Source organism: Rhinichthys klamathensis, unplaced genomic scaffold, assembly GCF_029890125.1.
Source record: "Rhinichthys klamathensis goyatoka isolate OS25496 unplaced genomic scaffold, OSU_Roscu_1.1 h1tg000019l_1, whole genome shotgun sequence".
Lineage (NCBI taxonomy): Eukaryota > Metazoa > Chordata > Actinopteri > Cypriniformes > Leuciscidae > Rhinichthys > Rhinichthys klamathensis.
This window is the reverse complement of record NW_026606570.1, coordinates 7,874,926-7,895,283: the sequence shown is the minus strand read 5'-3', so window position 1 is coordinate 7,895,283 and position 20,358 is coordinate 7,874,926. Positions and strand designations below refer to the sequence as shown.

At 39.1% G+C, this 20,358-nt stretch overlaps 1 protein-coding gene across 12 annotated transcripts in view; it reads right to left on the bottom strand.

The window, feature by feature from the left end:
- The window catches only part of mctp1a (multiple C2 domains, transmembrane 1a), a 200,330-nt gene that overhangs the window by 99,876 nt on the left and 80,096 nt on the right, over positions 1-20,358 (bottom strand). For all 12 annotated transcript variants that reach the window (XM_056238048.1, XM_056238019.1, XM_056238065.1 and 9 more), the window contains exon 2: positions 12,671-12,788. In XM_056238048.1, coding sequence (XP_056094023.1) covers positions 12,671-12,788 — 118 coding nt within the window. The remainder of the gene's footprint in view (positions 1-12,670; positions 12,789-20,358) is intronic.

The window sequence follows — 20,358 nt, the reverse complement described above, 5'->3', positions numbered from 1 at the left end:
GAAACATATAATCTTTTTCTTTCTCTTTTTTTTTTTTTTGCAATGGGACATTTTCTATATGATATATTTCTATAATAAAAATACATATGTGACATACCTTGCAACAAATCTGGAAGAAAAATGGCTTAACATAAAAGATTCACTTATACAGCCATATTGCCTTTGAAAGCGCAGACTGTTTTCTTTTAATTCAATCTTTTTTTGTTTAGCATCAAACGAATACAATTCTTGCTTGTAATAAACTGATGAAAGATTAAAAGATAAGAACATTAGTACACAACCACAACCACAGGTGGCGATATGCACTGCAAATGTAAACCACCATTTGAAAAAAGAAGGAAAAAAGAAAGAATGGCGTGCTTTGGCTGCACCCAAAATTGCATACATCCCTACAATATAAAACAGTATGTGACAAAAGTAGTATGTCCAAATTCACAGTACTCATAAAAGAGTAGGCAAAAAGGACCCAGATGACCTACTGTACTTCCGACGAGATTCTAAAGTGTGCATAAGATGGACACTTTACTATCCCCATAGACAGTAAATGAAATGGACACAGCGACCCCATAGACTTCAACGGAGAAAAGTGAAGTCAATTAGAAGCACTCACTTCCTGATTGCCAAGCGCACTGCACAGGCTCAAACTGAGCTTGACGACGTAGATGTGACGTCTTCTAGTAGCTGTGCCAGGAGGAATCTGAATCATTCCCTTCTGAATCTTGCAGAGACGAAGAGCGTTAGTAGGAGCTGTCCATGAGCTAGCAGCAAGAGCAACTTTATGACTCTCTATGGGCTTCTCCCTTGACTTTATGCCTCCACGTCCCACCGATTGCGCGTGAGCTTCTCCTTCTGTCTATATGGTAATTTCTCCACTGTGCTACAGAGAGTCGCGTGTTATGACGCAATCGATAGCCTATTTTTACAAAAACTGCTTCTACGGGGCCATAACATAACATACGTACAAGGTAATGGAGCCTTTTATACATTGTTGTGTTTCTTTAGAAATAAACAATGGACAAATGGAGTCTTTAAACGCCTCAGATGTAAAGATATTCACTGGCAAAGTGACGCCAAAATGAATGGGAGTCAATGGAATGCCAACAGCAGGTGAAGGCTTGCTAGCTAATGGCGGCCCCCAGGGAGACTTCAGTTTCCGGCTGGTGGATTACCCCCTTGACTATCCCATGAGGCTACAGGAGAGGATTTGTGAGTGGCAGTGAAGCAATGCAACTGATGCTGGTAGGTCACGTGATAATGACAGTAATATCATTAGGGGTGTAACAATACATCGATATGGATCGATCAAACATCTAACGATGCATCGATGCCACACGTAAAATGTGGATATAAGGTACCTTTATTGTGACACTCTCAACATCCTCACATAATGTCCGTCAACGCATTTCTGCCAAAGCACGCATTTTCGTTTACTCACTCCCGTCTGCCGGTGTGTCTTTGTAGCAATAATCTCCTCAGCTTAAATAGACGCCTGACAAGATTGACTGAACCCTAAACAAGTTTTGTCACAAAAGCTGGTATTGTCCACTGTCAAGGCGGCTGACAAGATGGCGCCGCTATGTTTGGCATGCCACTTGCACCTCTGTTTGCTCCTGTGTTTTCTCATCCTAGATCTTGCCACCGTCTCTCCAATTATTGTTTATGATCGCACAACTTAGCTGGAATTACAGTTTTCAACAAACCACCACCTGAACGCCCAAACCTTTAAAACACCTCCGTCGCTGTCTACTTCCATTTCTCCGTTCCTGAGCTATCCTGTCTATCTACTTCCAGGCAGTAAGCGTCGCAACAGATGGGGTAGGAGAAGCGGGCTACACGTCAGAATAAGGACTCACCTGGATTCTCCGTTGCAGAGTAGTGATGTTGAACTAGGGCCTGGCGGTTCACGAGTATGCTATCGGTGGCTTCGGCCCGCTAGCTCCGACAACGCTGGCACTCCTTTTTCCTGTCACCGCCGATCATCTGGTACTCATTCTCGGGGTTCTATCCTAAATAACCTTCGTCCAATTCCACGTGTGTCCTCTTCGCCTGTCAACTCTACTACACTCCGTATGGCACTATGTAACACCAGATCCCTCAGTAACAAAACTTTTGTTCTAAACGATGTCATCGCCACTAACAATCTGGATTTGTTCTTTCTCACGGAGACTTGGTTATCTCCCGGTGATGTTAGTGCATTTTCTGAAATCCTTCCCTCTGGCTATTTGTTTCTGAACACTCCACGGCAAACGGATAGGGGCGGGGGGATAGCCAGTATATACGGACAGTCCCTGAAGTGCCGTCAACTGTCCACTAGAGGGTACTCCAGTTTTGAGTTGCAGACGTTTGTACTCACTATACCTAATCCAATCTTTTGTGCAGTAATCTACCGGCTCCCAAAATTAAATGGGAATTTTTTTAATGATTTCTCCGAGTTTTTGTCGGACTTTTTGGTAAAGTTTGACAATATTTTAATTTGTGGTGATTCATGTTTGTTGCCCCTCTGATAAATCTGCTAATGATTTTAAGGCTCTTTTAGACTCATTAGACCTGACCCAGTCTATATCCTGTCCTACTCATAGGCTAGGTCACACCCTCGACCTTATTATCTCTCGTGGGGTGACAGTGTCATCCTGTGAGGTTCTGGATTTTCCCGTTTCTGATCACTCCCTCATACGGTTTGACATCTGTGCTGTTCCTCTTCCATCTATATCCACTGCCCTCCAGCGTCGGCGCATTATTACTCCATCTACAGCTGAGGACTTCACCAACGCCTTATCTGCTTCTAACATAACCTCCACTGTAGAAGTGGCCCCACCTCTATGTCCAGAGCTTCTCGTCTCCTCATTCGACATCACCTGCTCCCGGATTATGGACTCAGTTGCGCCTTACAGGGTGAAGACTGCAAATGGCTCTTCGGACCCTTGGCTGAACGAGACGACATGGACCCTCAGGCGCCAGTGCAGGCAGGCTGAGCGGAAATGGAGAGGAGACAGGCTGCAGGTATCCTTGGGGGTATTTAGAGACTGCCTTGTCACCTATCAGAGAGCCGTTAAGGAAGCTAAAAGTCAGTATCTCTCCAAGCTCATTAATAACAATAGCCACCGCCCTGGTATCTTGTTCAGTACTATAAACTCTGTAATAAATAATAAACAATTAATATTATTAATAAGTAATAAATCCAGTCTCTGTTGTATTGAATGATGCTTCAGTAAATACATGTAATGTATTTAAAAAATATTTTATTGATAAGGTTTTGTCTGTTAGGCAAACCATCATACCAGCCCCTGTTGTCATTATTCCTTCCCAAACGACACAATGTGTGCTGGAGAAATTTGAGGTGGTTTCTTTTGTTGATCTCAAAAAGGCTGTTCATGAGGTGAAGCCAACCTCCTGCCCTCTAGATATTGTTCCTGCTAGGATTCTGAAAGAAGCCATCGACATCATAGGCCCTTTTCTGGTCTCCTTCATGAATTGCTGTCTTAGTCTGGGCGTTGTTCCTACTCCTCTCAAGCACACTATTGTTAGACCGTTACTTAAGAAACCTAATCTTGATCCTTCGGTACTGTCTAATTTTCGCCCCATATCCCATCTGTCATTTTTGGCTAAGCTTATGGAAAAGCTTGTCTTCTCCTAGCTTCAGTCATACCTCAATCTGCATGGTATGGGGGACAAATTTCAATCTGGCTTTAGGTCTAGACATAGTACAGAGTCAGCCTTACTGAGGGTTCATAACGACATTCTTAGAGCCTTGGATAATAAAAAATCAGTGGTTCTGGTGCTTCTGGACCTTACCGCTGCTTTTGACACTGTGGACCGCGCAATCCTCATCGCCCGTCTACAACATGTTGTGGGTCTACAGGGCACGGTGCTAAACTGGTTATCGTCATATCTCACCAATAGAACATTCTCAGTTATGCTTGATGACTTCTCCTCCTCAGCTGCCCCCTTAACATCTGGTGTGCCCGAGGGTTCTATTCTGGGTCCTATACTGTTCTCCCTTTATATGTTGCCACTTGGTCAAATCATTTCAAAACACAACGTTCAGTTTCATTTCTATGCTGATGACCTTCAAGTCTACCTTCCTGTAGTTTTGAACAATCATTCGGCATTAGACCCCATCCATAACTGCACCCAGGACATTAAACGGTGGCTTTCTCAAAACTTTCTTCATTTGAATGAAGGTAAGACCGAGTATATATTATTTACCCCGGACTCACCTTGTACCCCCCTTAGTGTTGGCCCTCTCACGCCCCAGTTTGCATCCACTGTTCGTAACCTGGGTGTGGCTTTCGACAATAGATTGCATTTTGACAAACAGATTGGTGCAGTTGTTAAGACTAGCTTTTTCCAGCTAAGGCTCCTCAGTAAGGTGAAATCATTCCTGTCCCGTGCTGATCTAGAAAAAGCCATTCATGCCTTCATCAGCTCAAGGCTGGATTACTGTAATGCCCTCTATACTGGGCTTAACCAATCACTTTTTAACCGTCTTCAGATGGTTCAAAACGCAGCAGCGCGTACTTACCAATACCCATTAACGCTCACACATCACCCCCGTTCTTTGCTCACTTCATTGGCTCCCGGTATGGTCTAGGGTGGAGTATAAGGTTTTGATGTTTGTTTTTAAGGCCATCAATGGTCTGGCCCCGGCATACCTTTCCGAGCTGGTCACTGTATACCAACCTGCCAGAACCCTCCGCTCCTCTCAGAACACCACTTTGATTATCCCTAAGTTTAGATGTAAAAAGTTTGGAGGTCGATCTTTTGCCATCCAGGGACCTACTTTCTGGAATGCCTTACCTACTCCCCTTCGTAACATAACTGTGTTGAGTGTTTTTAAATCGCAGTTGAAAACGTTTCTTTTCAGGAAGGCTTTCAACATGTAACCTGTAGTTGTTGTGTTAGCTATTTTGTTTTAACTGCTTAAATTAGTTTTAATTTGCAACTTTTATGTACTGCTGTCTTTTTTGTGTGTTTTATGGAAAGCGCATTGTGCTCCTTTCTGGTTGTTGAAATGGTGCTATATAAATAAAAAATGAATTGAATTGAATTGAAGGCATCGCGAGTTGATGTTTTACAGCAGAAACCGACAAGCACCCTTGGTGTTTGTGAACTATTTTAGTGAATCAGCCCGCAATATTCAGGTCAGGTGACAAGGCTGCTAGTCACTTTGAAAAGACGCGATAGCTGAGAGGAGTTTCATCAAAGCTGACTTGAAGTACACATGAAATCAAAATTGATCAACATTAATCAACATTATGACAGACCATTAGTAGTACTATTAGTAGTACCATTTAGTACAGTTAAATGAGACAAGGATTTTTTAGGGCAAATCTTTTTCTTCAGGCTAACAGAGTTTTCCTGTGTTACTGATGAGTTAAGTTGTAATTTGAAGTGAGGATACAATATCCTGCAGTAATTTCCTTTCATGAGCTCATAGTCCAAACACTGATGAAATCTTGATGGAAGTCATTTGTTTGCTCACAAACTCTATCCTGTTCATTAGGATCCACAGATGGAATAATTTGTGTAGAATGTAAAGCGTGGTGTGAATGTGGATCTGAAGTTTTTCGTCTCAAATACACTCGCATACCTACTGTGTCCCCCCAGCATCAGTGTGTGCCTACATTTTCTTAGTGCATATTAAAAACACTAACCAGCAGCCAGTAAACTCTGATATATCAACAGAGCTAATGTGGGCCGTTCTGACAGAGGTCACATCTCAACACATTCTGCCAACCTTCCAATCTTACTCCTTTAAAACACATGACTCAGAGTGAGACGCTCAGAAAGACCACAGAATGAATGATCAATGACTACCTAAAGCAATCACATCCTATGATGCGTTCAAGTCATCGGGTAAAGATCGTATTAACGAGTTGAGTGTTTGGCACGCCACCAAAATGCTTGGGATTTTCCCCGATCTTTACGGGTTGGGGGGGGTGCCAGTGAGAAACCACAATACTTAAAGGCATTAAGCAGTGATATTGTCAAGCTTTCTATTTACAGTGAAGTTAGATAATTGCTTGCACAGAATATGATGGCATTATATTATAACAATATGTAACGATAACGTTTTGCAGTGGCTTCATAAATTAATTAAAAACATATAAAAGCAAAGCACACCTGATGCACATTTCTTTGTTCTTCATTTTCTAGAACTAGAAGAACCTTGCTGTATTTTTGTGTAATTAATTAAGAGAATGTAAACCGCCATCTTACTCCGACGAAAGTGACTTGAACGCACCTGCCATCGTAAACACGACTTCCCACCTCGTAAATACGAACTTCCCAGCAGGACTTGAACGCACCACTAGACACCACATGGCAACATGAAAATATAAAGGAAAACACCACCAGCCTCTTCTTCAGAAAATGTAAAAAAAACAAACTAGTTTTACTCTTTAAAGGCTTAAAAAAGCACCAAAATAAATGCCTGTATGCTGTAGATGGAGTGAGACAAACAACAGGATAGACATTGCCTTTCTGCATACACAACAATCAAAGGCTGTATTATCTAATTAGAAAAGGTCTCTCCACCACATATTCATAATTACCCTCCCAAAAATCACAGCGGGCCAAGAGAGTTTAAAAAAAAAGGTCATTGAATAATGCACACAGAGTCATAATTAAGCTAAATTATTCAATGTGGTTTCCCAGAGCTCTGACTGATTGCTGTCATTGGCAGGAAATTTGGAAATTGCACTCAGGCACTGAGACAGCTCCATCTCCTTTAGCAGACCTACTTATCCCAGGCCCTCTGGGGCCCTGTGATGGCACAGACTTTCAGCCCTGTCACTCACTACACCCATTCTGTACTTTTTAAGTGTTTCCCTCCATGTGGAGAAAAAACCACCACTGATAACAGGTTATAGAAATAAAACGAGCTGCTTGGCTGGTCATGTGATCTCAACACGATGGCCACTACACTGATCAGCCACAACATTAAAGCCATCTGCTGGCTAATATTATGTAGGTCCCCCTTGTGCTGTCAAAACAGCTCTGACCTGTCAAGGCATGGACTCCACAAAACCTCTAAACACATCCTGTGGGATCTGCCACCAAGACATTAGCAGCAAGTTCTGCAAGTTGGAGGTGGAGCTGCCATGATCAGATTTGTTGGTCAAGCACATCCCATAGATGCTCAATCAGATTGACATCTGGGGAATTTGGAGGCCAGGGAAACACCTTGAACTCTGTCATGTTCCTCAAAACATTCCTGAACAATGTGTGCAGTGTGGCAGGGTGCATTATCTTGCTGTAAGAGACCACTGCCATCAGGGAACACCATTGCCATGAAGGGACCGTGTACATGGTCTGCAACAATCTTTAGGTAGGTGGCACGTGTCAAAGTAACATCCACATGAATGCCAGGAGCCAAGGGTTCCCAGTAGAACATTGCCCAGAGCATAACACTGCGATGCACTGTGTTCTGACATCTTTCTATCCTGGGCAGCATTACGTTTTTCTGCAATTTGAGCTACAGTAACTCTTCAGTGATTGGACCAGACTAGCCTTCGCTCCACATGTGCATCAATGAGTCTTGGGCACCCATGATCCGATTCACTAGTTGTCCATCCCTGCACCACTTTTTTGTTGGTACTAACCACTGCATACCAGGAGCAACCCACAAGACTTGCTGTTTTGGAGATGCTCTGACCCAGTCGTCTAGCCATGACTATTTGGCCCTTGTCAAAGTCACTTAGATCTTTTCGCTTGCCCATTTTTCCTGCTTCCAACACAGAATTTATGAACTGACTGTTCACTAGCTGCCTAATATATCCCACCCTTATTTTGTGGGACATTACCCACAAAATACAACATTTTAGTTATCCTGAAGAACTTGATTAGCTTGTTCAGGTGTGTTTGGTTAGGGTTGGAACAAAGTAATACATCTTTGAGGGTACGTTTACACGACAAAGATATGCTTAAATCTGAGAAGTTTTTCCTTTGAGTTTTCCACGTACAGACGACAACATTGTCAAAATGATCCCCATTCACACGGATCCGCGAAAACAAATAAAAACCCTGTATTCTGCTGCCAGGCCATAAGATGGCGAAGAAACACGATAGACTGAACACGCAATACGCATGTGCATGACGTCATCGTCTTCAGAGATTCTCATTTTTGTTGTTTACACCGAGACAGTTTTCCAAAACTTGAACTTTGAAACCCATTTTCAAAACTTTGCGTTTTCAGGCACCCAAAACTTCGTTGTCGTGTAAACGATCAGCCAAAACGCATAAAAAGTTACGTTTTTAGTTCAAAACGGTGTCGTGTAAACAGCCCCTAAAGGCGCACTAAAAGCAGTTTTATTTTACATGGAGCGGCTTGCCTCATGAGGGCAAACATAATAAGATCCCATGACTTGTCAGGTGGATACTACTCACTTTATGTTGCCAATTTCCCAATTATCAGATACTTTTTTGGCAGAATAAACAAATCAAAGCTGATGTGGAATAGCACATTTGCACCATTGCATATAGTGTGATGCTACGTTCACACCGCTAGGTGGCAAGCACAGCATAAAAGGAAAACTTTACAATAAGGTTCCATTTGTTAACATAAGTGATGATGAATTAGGTGTCATAAAATGTCAATGAACAATTTTTACGCCATTTATTTACTTTTACATTCATTTTTAGTTACATTTATTTTACATTTAGCAGACACTTTTATTCAATGCGATAAATACAACAAATACAATTTATTCATCTAGGTTCAAAATGACTGGGAATTTTCAAGAAATTAACAGATCAAATGTATGTGTAAATTCATTCATATTGCAGAGTAATAGGTGTATAAAAGATTACTTTCAAACTCCTGTCTCTGTGTAGTTTATGAATTTCTATATTTTCTTTTTATAGCTGAACTGTAGTCATGCCTTTTATCACAAACAAGCTCCTAATATGACAGGCACATAATACATGTAAAACTCTTCTGTCATCAGGTTTTATCTGAGATATGAGACGGCCCACAGGCCGGGTTCAGATTGGCTGTCAGGCGTCTGGATATTTAAGACAGTGCAGGAGAAGAGAAGCCTTTCAATAGCACATAGAAAAAGAAGAGAGATGTGGTTTAGCACACTCCATTACCAAGCATGCCCCACAACAGCAATGGATTGATGACTGCAGCAGTTTCTATAATTCAGTCTAGTGATCCTCTGGCTGAGAGTGTATGTCTGTGAGTGTGTGAACTCAGCTATAGTACAGCATGCAGCTGTGAATGCACATGCTTCAATGGAGATCTAATGCAGCAAGTATACTTGACAACACAGGCTAAATAAACAAATATACTCTAGCGTTCAAGAGGGTATGATTTTTGTCGATTTTTATGTTTTTGAAAGAAATCCTTGCATTCATTTGATCAAAAACGCAGTAAAATAGTAATAATAGGAAATATTATTACAATTTAAAATAACTGTTTTCTATTTTAATATATTTTAAAATGTTATTTACTTTTGTGACGGCAAAGTTCTGTGTCACAGTGATCCTTCCGAAATTACTGTAATTACATTGCAAACACGACACACATACACTAACATCGCAGATGTAACTTCAGAGTCTCGAGACTGTGAAACATTCTGCCACACCAGTTTGACCATCATTCAGCAAAAGTGGCCATTTTCAGATTATTCTGACACATTACATTTATAATATCACAATAACTAAGCTGTTGGACGGTAAAAACCAACTAGAGGCGCTTTGCATGCTGTTCACTTCCTACACACACACACACACACACCATCAGATCATTAACAGAATGCTGACAGATAGATTTCAATGCCAAAGAAAGACAACAGGAAACATCAAAACTGATGTTATAATCCTGGATCAGCTCCTGCCAAGCTGTCCACACCAACCTAACAAACACACACAAAAATCATCCATAACTCAAGGTTAAAACAAGCAGAACACACAGAGTCTGCAACCCAAAAGTAAGAACAGACTCAACACTCTCAATCATCACTGCCACTGTTTTGTCTGTTCTCAGAGCATGTTGATTTCTTTCTGACAGTGAAATTATTAGGGATCTAAAGGATCATGGAAGCAGGATCCTGTGACACTGAAAACTGGAATAATGGCTGCTGAAAATTCAGCTTTGCCATCAGAGGAAAAAATGACATTTTAATATATATTAAAATAGAAAACAATGATTTTATAGTTTAATATTATTTTACAATATTACAAATAAATGCAGCCTTGGTGAGCATATAAGTTACTTATTTCAAAAGCATTTTTTAAAAACCGTAGCGTTTGGGGACTTACCGTCCCACTACTTAAATATTTACTATTTGAATATTTCCTTACTAACAGTTTACAATGAGGTCTTATATATGAACATTAGTTTATGCATTACATAACTTGCAGAACTACTTACAGAACTAACAATAAGCAATACATTTGTTTACTGCATTAATCTTTGTTAATCATTTTTCATTGTCTAATGTCACTAATAGATACCTAAAGTGTTACCATTACCATGCTTGTCACTGCACGTTTAACTCAAGTCTTTTTTATGAACAACTGGTGAGCTGTGGTTTGATAACATAAGCTGATAATACATAATCAACAATAACTTAAGGAATATTAATATTACTGCTATCAGCAAGGGTCACATTGTAACATTATAGCTATATAATCGGTGTAAATTAACCGCACAGGACATGTGGGTATTAGAAAAGCACATTTTGAATAAATTGTTTTATTATGATTATTATTATAACCAGGGATCTTGACCAACATGCACTTATGGCCCAGGGCTGAGCTAAGCACTGTAAATACCACAAAATCCTTCTGTAATTACATCCTTTTTGATTAGACTGGATAAACACAGTGGAAATGAGAAGCAGCAGTGGTCACTGACTTGTAGAGAGTGCCTGTTCGGTTGTTAATAAACATGCTAATTTCATTCTCGTGTCTAGATTTATTGAGTTAATCAAAGAGATAATTATAAACATTGGTATGCTAATTTATGCAGAAGCCATAAAGCAAAGTTTGTGTTTGAAAGTAAAACTTGCTAAATGTATGCAAAGTAATACTATTTTAGCTATTCAAATTTTCAACTACATCACATGGATGAATAATTTTCATCTCAGCCATGTATTCTATTATCGTTGGAGGAAAGCGTGAGATTTTCCGTCTCAGGATTACTCAGGATTCCTCTCAAGGGAGAGCACGACTGACAGACTGTCTGACTCACTCGCACAACAGAAGCTGGAGTCTCCAGGGCAGGTGGGCTGCCGGGGTCTCTGCTCATTATTTTAGCGCGTGTGTCTATTTGGGTGAGTCAAAAAGAGAGGGAGACAGAGGAAGTATGAACAGATCTGCTGCACCAGCTCCTAATGAGGCCATTACTGCTCCATCCTGTCCTTCTGCCATTCAAAAGCACTAATGCCCATTCTCTCACATGACACCAGCAGCTCAGAGCAGGTCTGGAGTAATGGCCAGGAATGTAAGAGTCATTGTCTGCATAGATACACACAAGTCAAGGTGACCACAGCAGAAGATCTATTTAGCCTTGACTATTTCTGTTTGTTCACTCTGCAAAGTTTATCTCTCAGAAAACAAATCATGTTAGCAGAACAAAAAGGGGGCGCTAGAGGTTCAACTATAAATATTCAGAATGATTTTGATCGTGATATAAAGTTAAAGAGATTGTTCACCCAAAAAATGTATATTCTGTCATTGTTTAGTCATCATCATGTCGTTTTAACCATGTATGACTTTTTATATTATGTCTCAGTGTTTTATATTTTTATAGAATAGAATAGAATAGAATAGAATAGAATAGAATAGAATAGAATAGAATAGAATAGAATAGAATAGAATAGAATAGAATAGAATAGAATAGAATAGAATAGAACCGGTCAATAGACCTTAGTAGTCACAGCAGCGCCATCTTTGATTTTTTAAATGAATGGAAGTAAGGAATGGAAGTTTGTTTTTTGGATTGTTCTGCTGACTAAACACTGCAAAAATATGTTTCCAAGAAATTTAAGTAGGCAAAAAAACAATATGAGCTGTGGAAAATTATACAGTAGGTGATCTAAGAGCTTTATACAGCTTTTTATAGGGGATGCTATTGAAAACACGGTAAGTCTATCCTTCACAGCCTCGCTTTCATACCTGTCATGGCGCTGTTCTGAATAAGGTCTAATGTCACCAGAACAGTTTGGTTACCTACATTTTTTTTTAAATATCCTATTTTGTGTTTCACATAAACAAGTAAGGCATTCAGATTTGGAACGACATGAGGGTGAATAAATGATGACAGAATTTTCATTTTTGTGTGAACTGTCCCTTTAACCAACATCATGAATCTCACATTGATTTTAATATGCTTTTTTTTTTACCATTCATTAATCAGACTAATTTATGTATTAACACACATACGCTATATATACACACACACACACACCAGCATGCTTGACTAATTAAAAAATGTATAGTTGGTTACCCTGATTTTTTTAAATTACTTTTGTTGAACCTAAGGATGATTTACTTACTTCTTTGAATACAACCAGTTCATTAATGATGTCACCTTATTGACAGTGAATGTTGAGGGGCAAAATGCAACAAAGCAAAAAGCAGCTCAACAGAACCTCAGAAATATGGAAAATCAAGAACATAGAGACCAAAAAAAGGTCAATGTGGTGAAAAGGGCACATACCTCCCCTGTCCCTGATGGCCAGATTATTGCCCTTCTTCAACACAATGTCCAGTTGATACATTCCTGGCTTTGAAGGGGGGTGAAGTTCTTCATTACTTGCTTCCACAATATTGATGCCCTACAGGGGAGAGGAGAACAGAGAGGAGGTCAGACAGGTACACACTGCACCAGGATCTCAAGCACACACTTCAGGGAAACTATAATGTTGATGTTTAATGTTATGAAGATCAAAACATGAAGTGTTGGTACACCAGCTTCTCCAAGGAATATACTGTAGAGCAGCTCAAGAGAACAGAAATAGCTCTGCTTCAAGGCTCCAGGAATATCCAGCAGCAGAGAGAAGAAAGGACGTTTGCATTTCACTTTGCCCTCACAGTTACATAATCATTCAGCCTCTACCATCACAAAATCCAGACCTCACAACCTTGAGATGTTCAAAAGAGCCACAGTCCTCGCTTGCCTTCCCTTCTGGGAAACTTCAGGCTATAGTTCTGTGAAGGTCTGGAAATGTTAATCCTCTGCTTATGTTGTTGTTAGAAGACTATTTAACAGTTACCCTGCCTCTGAGCAGGTCATCAAACCTGGAGAAAGTAACATTAAAACCTGATTATACTACAACAGAAGGAGGAATGCTAATTTCCAGATGACTGTCGGGCTAACCATTAGCGGCTCTCTGATAACACTGTTTTGTTTTAATTATTAAAAATAGAGCTAGTTTGTTACGCAGCAAGAACTTAGTATTTACCACTGATCTGCCTCTATTCGTCTTTACTACGGTATTACTCTGCACTATCAGCAACATGCTGTATGCAATCTGCACCTTTATATTAAAAGAACAATTACTCTGCAAACTTTCATTAAAGTGCTGTCACCAGTTTCTTGTAATAAGAAATATGCTGTTTGTATTGTGCGGTTCATGCTAATAATCTATATGAGACTCAAGGAGATATTAGTTTAGTACACAGTAGTAAATTGCTTTACTGCTTTGTAACTGCTATGAGGGACAGTTTGTGGTGATATGTCAGAAATTTAGAAATTCATAAAGCAACTATACCTACACACACACACACACACACACACACACACATTTATAGACAAACAAGCATTCACAACATGACACATAAATAAAACTGCTGGTTAGCTGCTGATGCAGTGTAATGTGCAGTAAGTTTTTTTCTACTTATAATAAAACGTACAATTTTGCCGTTTGAGTGCTGCAAAAGGAAAAATAACTCAATATTACTCATTATATTATTTTTTTATATTTAATTGTTCAATTAACTTTTCATTTAAATTGTTATGGGGTTATGGAATTATATATTTTGTAATGGAAAAAAAAGTAAGTTCATTTGAAAAGTACAAAATATATAAGATATTCACTAGTGGACATTTGGACCTCACTGTATGTTTAAAATGTTTAAAATAAGCTCATATGAGATGAGATGAGATAAGATGCAGCCCTAGAAAAAGCTGTTTCATAACAAAATATTTCAACATCGAAAAAAATAACTTCATCACCATACACCATCACCATATACACTCACCTAAAGGATTGTTAGGAACACCTGTTCAATTTCTCATTAATGCAATTATCTAATCAACCAATCACATGGCAGTTGCTTCAATGCATTTAGGGGTGTGGTCCTGGTCAAGACAATCTCCTGAACTCCAAACTGAATGTCAGAATGGGAAAGAAAGGTGATTTAAACTATTCTGAGCGTGGCATGGTTGTTCGTGCCAGACGGGCCGGTCTGAGTATTTCACAATCTGCTCAGTTACTGGGATTTTCACGCACAACCAGAATGGGCCGACTGATTCAAGCTGATAGAAGAGCAACTTTGACTGAAATAACCACTCGTTACAACCGAGGTATGCAGCAAAGCATTTATGAAGCCACAACACGCACAACCTTGAGGCGGATGGGCTACAACCGCAGAAGACCCCACCGGGTAGCACTCATCTCCACTACAAATAGGAAAAAGAGGCTACAATTTGCAAGAGCTCACCAAAATTGGACAGTTGAAGACTGGAAAAATGTTGCCTGGTCTGATGAGTCTCGGTTTCTGTTGAGACATTCAGATGGTAGAGTCAGAATTTGGCGTAAACAGAATGAGAACATGGATCCATCATGCCTTGTTACCACTGTGCAGGCTGGTGGTGTGGTGTACTGGTGTGGGGGATGTTTTTCTTGGCACACCTTAGGCCCCTTAGTGCCAGTTGGGCATCGTTTAAATGAGCATTGTTTCTGACCATGTCCATCCCTTTATGGCCACCATGTACCCATCCTCTGATGGCTACTTCCAGCAGGATAATGCACCATGTCACAAAGCTCGAATCATTTCAAATTGGTTTCTTGAACATGACAATGAGTTCACTGTACTAAAATGGCCCCCACAGTCACCAGATCTCAACCCAATAGAGCATCTTTGGGATGTGGTGGAACGGGAGCTTCGTGCCCTGGATGTGCATCCCACAAATCTCCATCAACTGCAAGATGCTATCCTATCAATATGGGCCAACATTTCTAAAGAATGCGTGCGTGCGTGCGTGCGTGCGTGCGTGCGTGCGTGCGTGTGTGTGTGTGTGTGTGTGTGTGTGTGTGTAGACTAAAATCCCCAGTCTCCATCTAGTGATTAATTAGCCAATGAACAGCTGGTTTAATTAATCAAGAATGTTTACAAACCTTTCATCGTAACACAGGTAATTACATGTGTCACGATGTGGTTGAGACAAGGAAGAAGCAGGATCCAATTGCAGCAAACTTTATTAAACAAACTCCAAACTTGACAAGGACTCAGGAACAGAACAACCAGCATCAACAATACAACATCAAGGACTGGACTGAAACACAGGGCTTAAATATAAGGGCAAACGATCTAAACAGGATAACAAGAGGGCGTGGTTAACGGGAAACACCTGGGAAGACTAATAGACAGACAGGGAACCACTAAACATGACAAGACAAACCCACACCGTGACACATGAGGAACACGAGACAAAGCAAATTGAAAAGGAAGAGACAGAAAGTGTCATATTCGCCAGATCCTACAAAATATTTCACTTAAAACAGTGCACAAACAAACACTCCTCACTGCCAAGAGAAGATCATTTTCTTTTCTTTTTTTCATCTAGTTCATCTAGAATAAAACAGCACCCTGACACTACTGTCACTCAACAAACACTGTTTATTATTTAGTCTTAAATAATGACAAGAGGTTTGGAATGTAATTGTGCCCTCAGGTCCTTCTTATTGTTGTGTTTGAGAATTTAATTTCCGTTTCAATTCGCTCATTATGACAGATTTCTGGTGTCTAGCCATAACTGGCTTAAGGAGCATTAGGTAAATTAGCTAAAATAGGCATCATTAAAAGTTTCACATCAGGGAGTTTCAATCCTATTTTTTGAGTCACACTCTATTATTAAGCATTAGAAATTGTCAGGCCTCAAAACTATTTTTAGATTATTTATGTAATGTTATAAAGGAAAACATAACTGAATGATAAAGTAAATGAGTCAAGTATCATCCACTGCAATGAACATGTGGGCTTACAACAGTTTCACAGACACATCATGTTAATATAGTGTATGATGACACTGAAACTACTAAAATTATGCTATGGTTAGGAAATATTTCAGAAATGTTCACAATATAGTGCAAAGAGATAATTATGAATGTTTCAAAACAGACTGATCCCCTCTGAGAACTAAATGTGAATCGAAGAGATCCCCGAGGGCTGCATTTAACATGCTAACAGTGAGTCAAAGAATATTCTGGAAGCTGTGTAGTTTCAGAAATTGTGTAATCTCTTTTTTATTTTTAAAATCTCACAATGATTGACGATGTATTGACTCATTATTTAAATGTTAATTTTAAACAAAAAATTTACATAGTGTACCTTTAAATACATCTTATTCATTTTACATAATCAACATTTCTGTGTTTTCAATTATTTAAGCAGAAACATGTATTTGGTTTAAATACAATTTTGAATTCTTGATTGCATTTAGTCCTTTAGTAGATGTGTTTGGCAGTTTAAGACACTGGCATATACATTTCAGCTGATCATATAATTTCGTCCACTTATTCCTAAGGTCAGTCTTCATTATTAGCTGACACACCTGTGGGTTTCTGTTGAGCGCATCATTTAATAGAGACACTCAGTTTAACCTTTGGATGATACAACTGTGCTTATAAGTCACACCTCTGTGCTGCATCTCTCTGAATGATAGATTCCTTTTTTTATCCAACTGCCTCCTGCTATAAACACTTTCAAATGTTTTGCTACTTTGCTACTGTCCTGAAATACATGAACATATTGCTCTATCCTAAATGCAAACATCAGGTGACACAGCTGTTTCTGTTTGTAAGAGCTATTGAGCTTCTTTTTCATATTTTAGAGTAACCTGACTTGACAATAATCCAAAATCAGCTGAAACAATGTCTATGAAATAAAGTGAGGCTATTAAAACCACAGTTTATCACGATTTACTGTTATATTGTTGCAGTTTGAGAGGAAGTAAATAGATTCTGTTGGATCTATTGTTGTGCATAAAACACATTACTCATGCGAGTCAATAATTGGCAAGAGCAGATACGAAATAAACATGTACTAAATATGACGACCCATAAAGATAAATAACAGCTCCTTCTCTTACCTTTCTCTTATGTCTCTCCAGGGTCAAAAAGCATTTAGCGGAACTGATCAGAGCTTTGCATAATAAGCGTCTTTCATGAATAAAAAATGATGGTGATGAAGTTTCAGCCTCTGGAGTCTTACATACACTAAAAAGCTTATAATGACGGGGATGTAGAATATTCCACTCCACAGGTACACGGACATCATTTCACTGGACAGATGGCCCAGGTAAGAGACGGGTCAGAAGTGTCATTATTACGGTAGGATGTAAAAGGACACAGTATTTGAGAATTACACTATAACTGTGGTAATCTGTGGTAATCCATATACATCTATAAGCAACGGACTCCAATTCTGACGTCAGTAGGCCTATTTATTTTGGAGTGCTATATGACATGTTACCTTGTAATGTAAATTTTTCCAACTTACACACAATTTATTGCGCACACAGAAAAATCAAGACCAACTCAACTTTAATTCAACTATTATTATTATTATGTAATTATTATTAATAATTATTATTATTATTATTATGTATTTATCTAAACTAATGACTATTTGTTGATCTAATCCACTTGTCAACAGCTATGTTTCCATCCACCTGTGTGAATTTATTTCATAAAGGATATTGCATAAAGAATTGTGGTTTAAGGTGATGTAGTTACATATTTACTCAAATAAGTACTGAGTAATATTAATTAACTGTACATGTAGGCCTACTTACTATAGAGTTATGGTTAGGGTTATTTACTTGTAATTGTGCATAATTTACTGCTATTACTATAGTAAGTACATGTAGTAACGTGTAGCTACGTCAATGTCACCTTAAAATAAAGTGTTACCAAAATTGATGGATGGAAATGCCAAGATGCACATAAAATCTTAAACATGCACATAAAAAAAAGATTTGCACTCAATTGAGGCAGAAATGCTTTTTATCCGATAAGAAGTCATGCGCATAAACTATGATGGCAAAACATTTACTGAATAAAACCCTTGATACGCAACAAAAAAAAACTCAAGTGACTTCACCTCAACAGAGGATCTGATGCTTGCGCTGATCTTGCGCTCCGGGGCGCAAGTCTTTTATGACGTATGGAAAAAAAGAGCCACAGTGGCTTCCCCAATTGCCACAACCTCCATTTTTATTACAGATATGTGTGTCAATTTCCCAGGAAGTGGTATTTTTGTTATCTTGTACACATGGGATGCAAACAGTGCTTTATTCGCAAATGTTTTATGCGATATTTCAATTTTGCGCAGTTAAATTTTTTTAAAAAGTTTAAATCGTAACTTTGGATGGAAACAAAGCTAGTGTAATTTCTTCACTCTCCTATCAGAATAAAGGTAAAAAGTCTTAAAAAATAATAAAGCAAACGACACTTAGACATGCTTCATCTGAAGAATAGAGTAACTAACCAAGCACATCCAAAGTGAGATATCACTTCTACATGCCTGAGCCGACTATCTGTTCTGTTTATACGACACTGCCAGCTCAGTTTACAAAATGTCTTTGTAATGGTTCTCTCACAACCATGTTTCAATGGTTTACTGGTAAAAGTTTAATGACTGATGATTGATGTGAAATATATGAATTTATGGGAGCTTCATCACAGAGGTATTTTCCATTGCATGGTGTTATCTGGATACATACAGTAGATTGTGTGTGGAGCTGCATGAAATAATTGATGTGCTCTTATTTGGCTAAAGAGGATAGATTTGTTTATTTCCACACTGCAGGTGGAAAGAGATAAATTGCATTTGCATTGGTGTCTTTTTTTAAGGTTAGCCAGAAGAGGTTCATATGTAGGTCATGCTAATGGAGGTGTACAGAGACCTGCGTTAAAATAAAGGGATAGCTCACTCAAAATAAAAATTCGGTCATCATTTACTCAGTCATTTTGTTCCAAACCTGTATGATTTTGTTTCCTCCACATCAGAACAAAAAAAAGGAAAAGCCTGCATTCAGTGAAAATGAGTGGTTACCACAGCTGTTAGGCTCCAAAATGGATAAAATGTGCTATTGTATATTCCAAAGTTTGCCAAAGCCATACAATAACTTTGTGTGAACATACCTCAAAATAAGACATTATTTACTGATAATCAATAAAGCTCTAAAATCTGATTATCTATTAAAATATGGCAAATCAAGATTTGTCACTTCAGACGTTTGACGTCAGTAAAGCCAAATGTCACTGGTTCTTATTTGTCCCGCTACAGATCATGACATGGCAAATCGCACAAAGCTATACCCAATTACTCTAGACAAATAAAGTGCATAAGTCGTTTGGAACGCTTTCATGCACTATATATTATGTTTTACTCAAACCTGATCATCCTTCACTTTCATATGGAAAAGACCAGCATGAACATCATATTAAACATCTCCTTATATGTTGCATGAAAGAAGTAAAAATCACTACATGAGTATGAGTAAACAAAGCCTGAATGTTCATTTTTGGGTAAACTATCCCTTAACTCTGTGATACTATTCACACATTAAACTCTCAATAATGCCTTTATATAAAGTTCATGTTTTAAAAATGATTTTTTTTTTAAACTCAATAAAAGCAACAATGTAGATCTAATGGCGCTTTTCCACTGCTGGTACGGCTCAGTACGGTTCGGCTCGGCGCGGCACGGTTCGGCTCGCTTTGCTTTTCCACTGCTTGGTACGACTCGGCTCAGCACGGCACGGCGCGGCTCGCTTTAGCTCGGTTTGCTTTTCCACTGCAGTTAGTACCGCTTCAAAGTGGGTGGGATTATAGTCGGACCGTTATAGTTTATCCGCTCCTCGGCAACCACGATTCAGCCATTTCTTTTTTATGGAAGTTTTCTTTCTTTCTTTTTTCTTCAAGCAAGTCAAGCAAGTAGTTTTAAAACAGGTGCTACAGCGGTGGCTGTTGTCTACTGGCTATTTAAATCTAGTGGGTTTAGTGTCTCGTGTCGCAAACACAATGACGCTGATAGTGACGATTCTCTCTGTCTGACCAATCAGTGATCTGTAGTGTTTTCACGTCACATTTTAGTATCGGTACGGTACGCTTGGAA